We start from the raw sequence: 12,698 nt of genomic DNA, 5'->3' as shown, positions 1-12,698 counted from the left end.
GTTTTAGCAGGGTAGATACTGCAGTAGAGGAGGCTGCTAAGGGGAGAACGGCTCATAATGTCCGGAACAGAGCGAATAGAATGGCAACAAACATATGGAAAAAAATGTTTTTGACGTATTTGATACCATTCCACCTATTCCGTTCCAGCCATTATCACGAGCCTGTCCTCCCCCAATTAATTTGCCACCAACCTCCTGTGCACGGCAGATACATCTTCATAAAACGAGAGTATTTTGTGTCTAATAAAACCAATGATTTACATAGTAAAATCATGTCCTACACTATAGTCCAGTGGTTCCCAACCAGGGGTACTAGGACCCCTGGGGGTACTTGGTCTATCCACAGGGGGTACTTGAGAAGATTCATGAGACAATAGACCTACTGGTAAAATGCAGGAGGGGATACTTCAGGCTACTCCAGCCAGAGCAAAATTCAGTTGGTGGTACAGTAACTTAAAAGGTTGGGAATCACTGCCGTAGTCCAATGGTATCAGTTCAGTTTCTTGACAATATAATTTTTTAGAAAGAACTACAAAATAAGCCCAGTTATTTCAATTATAGATGTTTTATTAATTGTTCAGAGAAAGACATAACCGATGCTCCGTATTGGTTTATTATTTTGCTCTAAACCGAACATGGTGACAATAATCTTCATGAGTAGACAATCTGTCTTGTTACAATCAGAAAGACACACAGAGAAAATGTTTGAAGGCTGATCATTAGTGCAAAACACTGTCTATACAACTTTTATATGTATTAAAAAAAGTTCTTTAACCTCTTGGTTCTGAAACGGAGGGGATAGGAGTCACCCCGTGATCTAAATAACACTTGTGAAATGACTTTTCTTGTGGAAATACAAGAGCACCATCATAGGACAGTCTATCCTTTTAAAGCTGCAAATTGTAACTTTTTGGAACAAATTCACATAGAAATGTTTAGTTATAGATCAGTCATTGAAAGCAAGTCTAAGAAGCAGTAGATCTGTTCTGCTTACGATTAAGTTTCATTTTTGCATCTTACTTCCAGTTTGTACACCAGCTGAAAATACAACACTTCTGGTTATTTAAGATATATTTCCCAGCGGTTTAGATGGTACAATGATTCTCTACACATTGACAAAACAAGTCTACTTAAATTAGGTTAACTATTAGAATTTTAGCAACCAGGAAATGGCAGAGTGATTTCTGTATATTGCACTTTTAAAACCTCATAAACCAAGTGCTTGGGGGGGGGGTTGAGGGACATTCAGTAGGCATTTAAGACTGGCTGGCTGCTCACTCATCAACACAGAGGCTGAGTGAAAGGACAGAATGATCATACATTGTCCATTTCTAAAGCATACTAAAATATCAATTACCGTATCTCATCTAAAAGTAGTGCCAGACAATCTTATAACTAATTGTTATCTGGAAATGAGTTTTCTGCTACTATACTGTTGTTGAGGAAAAGTTGAACTTTCACATCCTACATAAAATATGCAATGACAGACAAGAGTTCACAGTTAACACACACAACAGAATCTAAGTGTTGGTAAACTCATCTGTAGCCTGACAGCAATTTGGACCACAGCAGGCAAAGCAGGTTTAAAAGAGAATATTAACCTGTCATTATTAAGCCATTTATTAAGTTAATTAATATTTATTGTATGTCAAAGTTTAATAAGTGTAGAAGAGAGACATCAGACATCAGCTCATTAGTCAAATGTAGGGCAGATCATTGGACCATCATTAAACAAACTTTGACATGGTGGCCTCGTTGGGGAGGTCACAGGGAACTAACCATTAAACATCGCTACCCCAAGGAGGGTTGAGGGCAAAGTTGAACAATTGACAGTCTTAAAGAATGTCCAGCTCCTCTGTAAGGGATGGGTGAAGGGGCATTTTTATTTTGTTTTGGATTGTGTCCAGCGCCACCACACCCCACTGTTCCTCCCAGCATTCTCCTTTTTACTTAGTGACGGCGTGGATTCCATGCGCTAGGTATCCCACGTTGCCAGAGGTGACGCCTGCCATGGAGATTCTACCATCCTTGGTCATGTACACAGAAAACTCTTTAGTCAGCCGCTCAACCTGGGGTAGACGCACACAAACAACTGGACTCAACGCAATTTATCATTATACTAGAACCTAATTCCAACTGATGAATATGACCAATATGAATATAATAATGTCTTGTAAGGTACAGGTGTGGATATAAAGAGTGGGTGTGGTCGTTTGTTTGTGTGTACCTGTTCAGGCTTGAGGCCTGTGAAGCAGAACATGCCGATTTGGTCGATGACATGCTGCCAGTTGTGAGTGGAGCCCTCGTTCTTCAGGTTGGCCGCCAGCTGCTCCCTCATCTTGATGATGCGGTTGGCCATGCCGTGGACCTCCTCCAACCTGTGTAGAGAGAGAGAGGTTAATCAGGGGAGTTGATGAGGAAACAGAATGGAAGAGACAGGAGGCCACTCCGATACCTTCCCAGGCGGTCAGCTACATTATAAAATCACAGCATCAGTGAAATGGGCAAACAACATTTGTGTGTGTGTGTGTGTGTATGTGTGTGTGTATGTACACTTACCATATTTTATAAAGGTCTGGTGTGTTGAGAATAGTGGCAGCGATTCTGGCTCCGTTCATTGGAGGGTTGGAGTACATTGGCCGGATCAGAATCTTCAGCTGAGACTCCACCCTCTTAGCTTCCTCGGCATCGTTACACACCACAGTGAACCCTCCCACTCGCTCACCTGTCAACACACAGACAGGTAAGATACCACACCGGTGGGAGTTTTTTTTTTACCCTTCTATGTCAATACCATAGTTTGAGAGTGAAATTTTGTGTGTGTATAATGAGACCGACCGTAGAGGCCCATGTTCTTAGCAAACGACTGCGACAGGACAATGTTGTGGCCCTGCTCGATGAAGTGACGAACAGCCCAGGCATCACGATCAATATCTCCACTGGCAAAGCCCTGGTAGGCCATGTCAAAGAACACCAACAGGTCCCTTTTCTGAAGGAACGGCAGAACAGAGGAGTTATTATTATTAGGACCATGTGTGTGTTGTCTGGCACAGTAAAGATGTCAGTCTTCACACAAAACACCTGTAGGCACTGGGCAGTAAAGCTCTTCAGCAGTATAGTCCCAATAGTGACAGAGACTTTAGCCAGTTAGGGCCTTTACAGAGAAATCACCATTGAGGTATTTCATATCTATGGTAAGCACACTCACCTTCACCAGGTCAGCGATCTCCTTCCACTGCTCAGGCTTGGGGTCCACACCGGTGGGGTTATGGGCACAGGCATGCAGCATGATCACACTCTTCTCTGGCATTTTCTGTTTCAGAGGGAAAATAGTGTTACCCAACATTCAAATCGGAGTCTCATGAAAAAAATTGACCCCCACACCTTAACCTTATTAAGTCAACAATACAATATAAAAACAGATCACAGAAGACGTAGTAATGGTCCTCCATGTCAGTGTGGAATCATACAACCGCACCCCCCCTTTCCCATCCCTCTCTCACAGAGATGTCGTCGAGCGCCCCGTTAAAGTCGAAGCCGCAGGTGGAGGGGTCGTAGTAGCGGTAGGCTTTCAGCTGCATGCCAGCATCTCTGAAGATGGGTGTGTGGTTCCCCCAGGAGGGCTTGGGCAGGTACACGTCACGGGACGCACTGTGGAAACGAGACTAGAGAAAAATATAATGAATTAACTGACTGACACCATACACACTCCGCAGTACTACCAGTATGAGGAAATTATTGTTTTATAGAACACAATCATTTGTGATGCATATATATTATAGAGAAGGCAGTCGTTTCAGGCATGTATAGGCTGGTGCACTGTTCTAGGGGGCTATGGGCCCAAATGGAACCGTGGTAGTGTAGGTGCATTCATTCTCTTCCTGTTTAGCTATTTTTGTAACAGTATTTTTTATTGGAGTTTCACAATTTTCACCCATATTTAAGAGATACAACAACAAAGACCAGGCAAAAAAAACAGCACTCACTTACACATATCCGTATGTATACACACCATTTTCCTCTCCCCGCTCGGCACTTCTCTCACCCCATCCCCCCATTGCGTCTCTCAATACATACATTTTAAACAAACAAACAGAAATTTAAAAAAAATAAAATTACGCTCAGTTTAAACCAAGAAGTTGAGTTCCCCACGTGGACCGTACAGTGTAATTCTGAAATACATAGATCACCATTCTAAGAGAATCCTCGCAGCATAATAGCTGATACTTCAGGTTCTAGGTAATTTAGATAAGGTTCCCATACTTTGTAGAACTGATCTGTCTTAGAATGCAAAGTACATGTCACATATTCCAGCGGCACCCATTCAAATAGTATCTTATGCCAATCTTTAATAGAGGGAACCTTATCACTAATCCACTGTAAAAGTATGTTTTTCCTCGCTGCGAAGGTAAGGATGTTGTAAAGCCTCCTCTTACCCACAGAAGTTACATGCCTACTAGGGAGACCTAACAGTAGAGAGACTGGGTCCAATTCTAGATCGCCCCCTAGGATCTTTTCAATTTCTTGCAGAACACCCGACCAATATCTTTGTATTTTGGTACATGACCATAAACAATGTGTTAGGGTGCCTGTATCAGTTTTACATTTAAGACACTGAGGAGAGGAGGAAGAGGGGCTAAAAGCATGTCTGCGATTTGGGGATATATGCAATCTGTGTATTATTCTTAATTGAATTGCTCTAGTACGATTACATATAGATATTGTTTTTGCATATTTCCAAATGTCCTCCCACATCTCTTCGTCAATAGTAACAGACAGTTCTTTCTCCCACACTTGTTTCACCCTCTGTGTATCGACAGCAGAAAAGGACCTTAAAGCATCATAAAACAGACATTTTCCTTTGTGGGGAAAAAAGCATTCTTTCAATGACAGACATATCAGGGTTGCCAATCAAGGTGGTGCTCTTCAGAATATAATGTCTTACTTGTAGGAAACGGAAAAAGTCCTGCTTTGGGAGTTGATATTTCTCGACCATCTGCTCAAATGACAAAATCTTATCCGCAAATAAGTCATTTAGTCTGCGTATGCCCTTATTAAGCCAAACGTTAAAGCCAGCATCCAGCAATCCTGGGGCAAAATCTGGGTTGTTAAGAATTGGGGTAAGAGCAGAGGTTAGTTTGGACCTTCCCAGGAAACGTTGAACTGACCTCCATACTTTGAGTGTGTTAAGTGTAATGGGGTTGTTACAGTGATCTTTTACAGACTTGAAACTTGTGAAAAATAAAAGATCCTGTAAAGGGTATTTTGAAAGAGAAGTCTCAATGTCTAACCAAATAGAGGAGTCATCATTTGTGATCCAGTCAGAAATATAACATAGGTGGGCACACCACTGATAGAACCTGATATTGGGCAGATCCAAGCCACCCATAGAACTTGGCAGCTGCAATATTGCCATCTTTAGTCTTGGCTTGCATTTACTCCATATAAAAAGGAACTTAGCCATCCATTTACATCCTTTATTACCTTATTGGAGAGTAATACTGGGATCATTTGGATTGGGTAAAGTAGCCTAGGTAAAATGTTCATTTTCAAGAGGGATATTCTACCCAACCATGAAATCGGAAGAGAGTTCCAGCGCTCCAGATCCTGTCTTATTGTGTCAAACAAGGGAACAAAATTGGCTTTGTACATTTGTTGGAATTTAGGAGTTACAGATATACCCAGATACGTAAAACCTGAGGGAGACCATTTAAAAGGGAAGGGGGGAGAAGTATTAGGTACAGAGTGAAGGTTACCATGTGGCATAGCCTCTGATTTAGTGAGGTTAATCTTGTAGCCTGAGAATTCACTGAATAATTCAATATTAATAAGAGATGTGATTGAAGTCTCGGGATTAGAAATGAATATCAGGACATCATCAGCATTCAAGCTTATTTTATGGTGAACATCACCAATGAGCAGCCCCTGTATAGCAGGCGTTACCCTGATGGCCTCGGCCAGTGGTTCCATAACGAGTGCAAATAGGAGGGGGGACAAAGGACAGCCCTGTCTGGTACCTCTGTGTATAGAGAAGCTATTTGACCTTAGTCCATTAGTAAGGACAGCAGCCTGAGGATCATCATATAAAACTTTCACCCATTTTATAAAGTTGTCCCCCAGACCAAATTTATTTAGAGCAAAGAATAGGTAAGACCACTCCACACGATCAAATGCTTTCTCAGCATCTAGGGAGAGCACAAGACCATCCATAGCACTTCGTTGGTAGACTTGAATTACATTAAGAAGCCGTCTGACATTGTTACATGACCTACGGCCCTTAATGAAGCCAGATTGGTCTCCTTTCACAATTAGTGGCAGTGAGTCCTCTAATCTTGTGGCTAGAATTTTAGAAAGCAATTTTCTATCCACATTCAGAAGGGAAATTGGTCTGTACGAGGAACAAGACTCCGGACATTTTCCCTTTTTGCGAATAAGTGATATGTTGGCTTCTCGCAGCGTTTGGGGGAGCTGGTCATTTGAAAATGAGTGGTTAAACATATCACGCAATGGCTCAAGGATCAGGCCATGGAACTCTTTATAGAACTCACTACAAAACCCGTCTGGTCCTGGGGCCTTACCATTTTGCAGATTCTTAATTGCGAACATTATCTCTTCCTCAGTAATAGGGGCATTAAGGAGAGACCTCTGTTCTTCGGAGATAGTAGGGAGCTCAATCTTAGAAAATAAGTTCTCCATTAACTTGGGTGCGTCATTTGGCAGTTCTGAGGCATAAAGATTTGCATAAAATTTCTTAAATTAGTCATTTATCAACTTATTTTCATAAATGATTGCCATCAGAATCAGTAATAGCCACAATTGACTGTGAGTCAGCTCTCTTTTTAGCTAGGTACGCCAAGTACTTTCCTGGCTTATCGCCATGTTCATATAGCTTTTGCTTGACAAAATTCCTGTTTAGCTGTTAAGAGGCAGGTCTTTACCAGGAAGTTGGCTCCGATGCACAGTGAGCCGGTTCCTGAGATGGTCTGGACAGTGATGTTCTGAAGAGAGGAGAGATGTTAATAGCATTTCTATCATTCACTTAACCTGTTGGGTCTAGGGGGCAGCATTTGCACGTCTGGATAAAAAAAAATGTACCCGATTTAATCTGGTTACTAATCCTACCCAGTAACTAGAATATGCATATACTTATTATATATGGATAGAAAACACTCTAAAGTTTCTAAAACTGTTTGAATGGTGTCTGTGAGTATAACAGAACTCATTTGGCAGGCAAAACCCTGAGACATTTTCTGACAGGAAGTGGATACCTGATGTGTTGTATTGACTTTAAACCTATCCCATTGAAAAACACAGGGGTTTAGGAATATTTTGGCACTTCCTATTGCTTCCACTAGATGTCACCAGCCTTTACAAAGTGTTTTGAGTCTTCTGGAGGGAGATCTGACCGAACAAGAGCCATGGAACGATGATGTCCCATTAGACACCTGGCGCGAGTTCATGTTGGGTACCCTCGTTCCAATACGTTATAAAAGAGTATGCATTCGTCCACCTTGAATATTATTCATGTTCTGGTTAAAAAGGCCCTAATGATTTATGCTATACAACGTTTGACATGTTTGAACGAACGGAAATATATTTTTTCCCCTCGTTCATGACGAGAAGTCCGGCTGGCTTACATCATGTGCTAACGAGACGGAGATTTTTGGACATAAATGATGAGCTTTTTTGAACAAAACTACATTCGTTATGGACCTGTGATACCTGGAAGTGACATCTGATGAAGAGAATCAAAGGTAATGGATTATTTACATAGTATTTTCGATATTAGATCTCCCCAACATGACGTCTAGTCTGTATCGCAACGCGTATTTTTCTGGGCGCAGTGCTCAGATTATTGCAAAGTGTGATTTCCCAGTAAGGTTATTTTTAAATCTGGCAAGTTGATTGCGTTCAAGAGATGTAAATCTATAATTCTTTAAATGACAATATAATATTTTACCAATGTTTTCTAATTGTAATTATTTAATTTGTGACGCTGACTTGACTGCCGGTTATTGGAGGGAAACGATTTCCTCAACATCAATGCCATAGTAAAAACGCTGTTTTTGGATATAAATATGAACTTGATAGAACTAAAAATGCATGCATTGTCTAACATAATGTCCTAGGAGTGTCATCTGATGGAGATTGTAAAAGGTTAGTGCATCATTTTAGCTGGTTTTATGGTTTTGGTGACCCTGTCTTTGACTTGACAAAACATTACACACAACTCTTGTAAATGTACTGTCCTAACATACTCTAAATTTATGCTTTCGCCGTAAAACCTTTTTGAAATCGTAAAACGTGGTTAGATTAAGGAGATGTTTATCTTTCAAATGGTGTAAAATAGTTGTATTTTTGAAAAATTTGAATTTTGACATTTATTTGGATTCAAATTTGCCGCTCTTGAAATGCACCTGCTGTTGATGGAGTGCACCACGGGTGGCACGCTAGCGTCCCACCTAGCCCCAAGAGGTTAATACACCGACAGAAAATGTGCTTTCAAGCTACCACCCACACATCCACTCACCCTGCCACTCTTGAGGACCTCACTGTCAGCCCCCAGGGCTAGCAGAGCGCAGGACTTGGTGAAGTCCCCCAGACCACCGATGGCCAGATACTCCTTATCCAACTGCTTGGAAGAAATCAGAGCCTCTGCCTAGAGAGGGGATGGTAGGGAAATAGTGAGTGTGAGAGCAAGTAGAAAAGTTTAATGGTGACATTTTCTCGGCATCCACTTCTTGACTGATCCAAAGCCCTGCCAAATCAGAGCTAATAGCGTAACACACACAGCTGGGGTTTAGCATGGCTGCGTGAGCTGAGCTCAGAACAACCATGCAGAAATACTGTTAATGTCTAACACATGGGTCTGCTGGAGCCTGCACCTCAAACTTACATACATAAAGTATGCAAACATACATCTACACAGTAATAGTGGTTCCATATGGTTATACAAGTTAAGCTCAGGATGACAGTGCAGAAATGCACCAATCAGAAACACAAAGGCCTGCAACTCCACAAAAGCTTGTATAGTGAGAATCAGCTCAATAACATGAAAACCACCTTCATGCTTCTACGTGTTTGTTAACTGATCCGGTTCTTACATAAAAGGGCTAATAGCAGTGTGACTGGATTGGCCTTTCCCCAATGCTGAGCTCGGGATTACAAAACAATAAGAGCTGGCGTAGCTACTCACCTTTCCTCTGAGGAGTGAGTCGCAATAAAATATGAATGGCTGGGTGAAACTGGGGATAGTTATCTAGTCCCTGTGTGTGTGGAAGCCTGGGTAGTTACACTGGTTGTCATGGTATTCCTACCTTGCGGACACAATCTAGCACAAAGGGTTTGCCGTGGTCGTCCCTGTAGGCCCCCACCCCCAGGTTCATCTTCTTCGGGCTGGTGTCCCTCTTGAAGGCCTCCGACACCCCCAGGATGGGGTCAGGGGGGCCCATCTGAACTCCACCCCACCATGAACTGCAACAGAGGGTAGGGGGAGAAACAAACAGAAGCAGCTTAATTTATCATTTTGAAGACTTGTGTTCTTATTTGTTTCACAGTGGACACCAATGGATGAGTTTATTTTTCTAATCACTCAATGTAGGCTTATATTTCTCCAAGAAACTGGACTTAAAATAAAAGACTAAAACTCAACAGTAAACAGTACTGTAATCTGCTCAAGAAACAGTTGCTCTCACCCAACCAGAGGAGAGTAGCACCAACCACCCACAGTAGACCAACACTCTGGACTATGACCTGGTGAATGCCTGGTCATAGTCCCTGCACAGCAAAAATCCACACACAGTCCCTGCACAGCAGAAATCCACACACACACACACACACTACAAAATCACCACTACACACAGCTGAAGTCAGTCGAGGTGAAGGGCCCGGGTTGGATGGCATTAGGGGGAGTCACTAAAAGGGAGGAGATGTACTGCACAAAATACATGAACATCTCTCTCCATCGCCACTACACTACCAGAATGACAGCTCTAAAGGGCAGGGGGAGAGTGGTTGAAACAAAGGCAACGGTTGGTTCTTTGAAATTCAGAACACATTCATTCATCATATCCTTGGATCTTGTTATTACAGCCTGGTCTTCCTTTCACACTGACCCCACCAAGCTGATTATTCATCCAATACTTTACACTTCCCTTTCCACACACACACACACACACGAAGGTCAGGCACTGCAAACATATGCTCTCACACACAAAACGATTATCTCCCCCTGTATGGAATGTGTCTTGTGAGGAGGAAAGAACAGAAAATTAGCAGGGGCCCAGTTCAGGAACTAATATAATTACACACACACGACCTTGCCCACATGACCTCTGAAAGAGGGGCAAGCAGGACCTCTAATCTTACATATTCCTCTCACTGCTGTACTGGAGGCTATAGGCCTGCTGAGGCTGAACTAGAGATACATTTTTTTCCCATGCAATGTTCTAAATGTAAGTTCACAGCAAGACTCCCAACAGAGAATCACATCTGTTTTAGACAGCCTACATTTCTATTGGAGCCTTCTGTAACATTGCACTCTCTAAAACCGTGTTGTGTCTGATGCTACTCACCAGTGCGTACTGGTACAGTAGTATGTTTTGATATGTCAAATGTAGTGGTGAGCCACTATGACTTGAGCAGTGATACTCTGCAGCTCACTGAGATTCAGGTTCAACGGTTGTGTTCAAACACCCTGGAAATCACAGCAATACTTAGAGCCGAATGCTTCGCAAAGGGCAGCAATGCCAAGACCGCAACATGAGACTATAGACAAGAAAGATGACATGACACCCACCTTGAGTTTGAGGGAACACACTGAACAGTCAGTCACCTGTCATAGAGCCTGTTTACATAGCATTATAGAACATCCTTATAGAACGCCCATTGTCCAATAACAAAAAGATCTCAGGTGACTAAAATTGAACACTAAGCCGGTCAGAAACATTGGGACTGCACATTAAAATCAGATCCTCAATCAGTAAAACTGATAACAAATATGAATACTTGTTATCTGATTCTGACAAATCTGTTATCAGAGTGAGAAGAACCTGGGTATATTATCAGCCTACCCACTGGTGCATACTGCTACTATTATCAGCAGTATGTGCGATCTACATACACAGAACCTTTGTACATTTTAACTTGTGAGATGTCGAGCAAACATAAATATGCTTGGTAAACACTTCATTGGCCAGGGAGTACACTGACTGAGTCCTATTTATGCCACTATGACAGCACCAATGAGGGGCCATCCAATGTTTAGTCACAGACTTGAATTTAGCCTGCTAATGGACTAAAATGTACTTGAATACAGACCGAAATTATTTTTTGAATGAGAATAATTTAACTCGGCGCACGGTCTTCTAACAAAACCCGACAGTGATGCAGAGTGTATTTGCTGATGCTTTTCGAACACAGCCTGTTTTCCAGAGATGTGAAGCGGTATCTTATAAGTGAGAAACAGAGTTTGCCCTCCAAGAGGAAAGCGAAAGGACACCGGTTACTGCGGTCACATCTCAGTAGAAACCGGAACATCCCTTGGCCAATCAGCGACCAGGGGCCTGCACATGATAACCAATGATCACGCTAGAATTAGGGAGCTACGGTATGCGAGGGAGATCAAACCGAGAAAATGTCGAATCTCAAAGGCTAAAATGCTACTGCGACTTAAAAATATATTTTTTAAATGGAATCATTTACCTTTCACAGGAAGTAGTGAATGATCACTATGATATGACGACAACATACAGATAGCCTGCCACTAAAATCGGAATAATATTTTTACAGAGCCACCAAATAACAGTATCAGTATCCATAGTTGGAAAGTAACCTTGCCAAATTCGATTGTCAGTGAACTGGTTGAGCCTTGAAGTTTACAAGTATGACTTGACTAAACCCAAAGACATGAACGAGAAATGTCAGTCACGACAGGCGGCTGATGGATAAATGCGAGTTTCAGTCAGTTATCAAACCAAATCAAATGTAATTTAAATATTAGGTAGATAGCTAAATTACAATGAGAGACGTAAGTGCCTGACCGCTTTGGACACCCATTCTGTAAATTTGAAGTTAGGCCACTTGAGTCATTGCGGCATGGCTGGCTAGCTAGCTAACTAACTAAGTGCTGCTAGCTATTCATTCAATGGCAAACTACCAAAGTAGCTACGTGTCAAACATGACAGTGCAGAGATTGCATGTCTGGTATTACCTGTTACGGGTAGACAAAACTCCCAGGGATGGGGAGAAAGTCCCAATACTGGAGATTACCTTGCTGGACTTCAACAGAGACATGGTTGAGTCGAGGCGCAGAATGACAGAAAATGCAAAGAGTGAGCATATGAATCTGAGGGATAACACGCACGCACGCACGCACGCTTCTTTCTTCTTCGATGAGGTTCAACGGCGGTTGGCATCCAATAAATGCTGCATTATCGCCACCTACTAGACTGGAGTGTAACTCCCTTATACTTTGTTTAAAAAAATATATTTATATATTCAACATTATTCAACAAATACCTTACCATCTAACACTACACTCACAAAAAGTATTAATAAATACCATACTCCACTATTTAAATATATTTAGTCCTACTTCAGGCCAACAGCCTGAAAGGATGGAACACCACCGCTTAACACACCCTGTAATTTTTCTGATGTCATAACTCGCACACCCAAAAACCTCTCTACAGCTGCCA

At 42.0% G+C, this 12,698-nt stretch overlaps 1 protein-coding gene across 1 annotated transcript; it reads right to left on the bottom strand.

Moving 5' to 3' along the window:
- Positions 1-546: 546 nt before the first annotated feature.
- Positions 547-12,421, bottom strand: LOC106562243 (aspartate aminotransferase, mitochondrial). Its single transcript, XM_014127000.2, has 10 exons — positions 12,212-12,421; positions 9,318-9,474; positions 8,531-8,659; positions 6,939-6,998; positions 3,504-3,665; positions 3,209-3,313; positions 2,839-2,989; positions 2,560-2,725; positions 2,228-2,378; positions 547-2,069 (listed from the first exon to the last, which is right to left on the bottom strand). The coding sequence occupies exons 1-10, from the start codon at positions 12,292-12,294 to the stop codon at positions 1,947-1,949; spliced, it is 1,287 nt and encodes a 428-aa protein (XP_013982475.1). The 5' UTR covers positions 12,295-12,421; the 3' UTR covers positions 547-1,946.
- Between the last annotated feature and the right edge of the window lie 277 nt (positions 12,422-12,698).

The sequence above is a fragment of the Salmo salar genome, chromosome ssa11 (assembly GCF_905237065.1).
Source record: "Salmo salar chromosome ssa11, Ssal_v3.1, whole genome shotgun sequence".
Lineage (NCBI taxonomy): Eukaryota > Metazoa > Chordata > Actinopteri > Salmoniformes > Salmonidae > Salmo > Salmo salar.
This window is presented reverse-complemented; position numbering and strand designations above follow the sequence as displayed.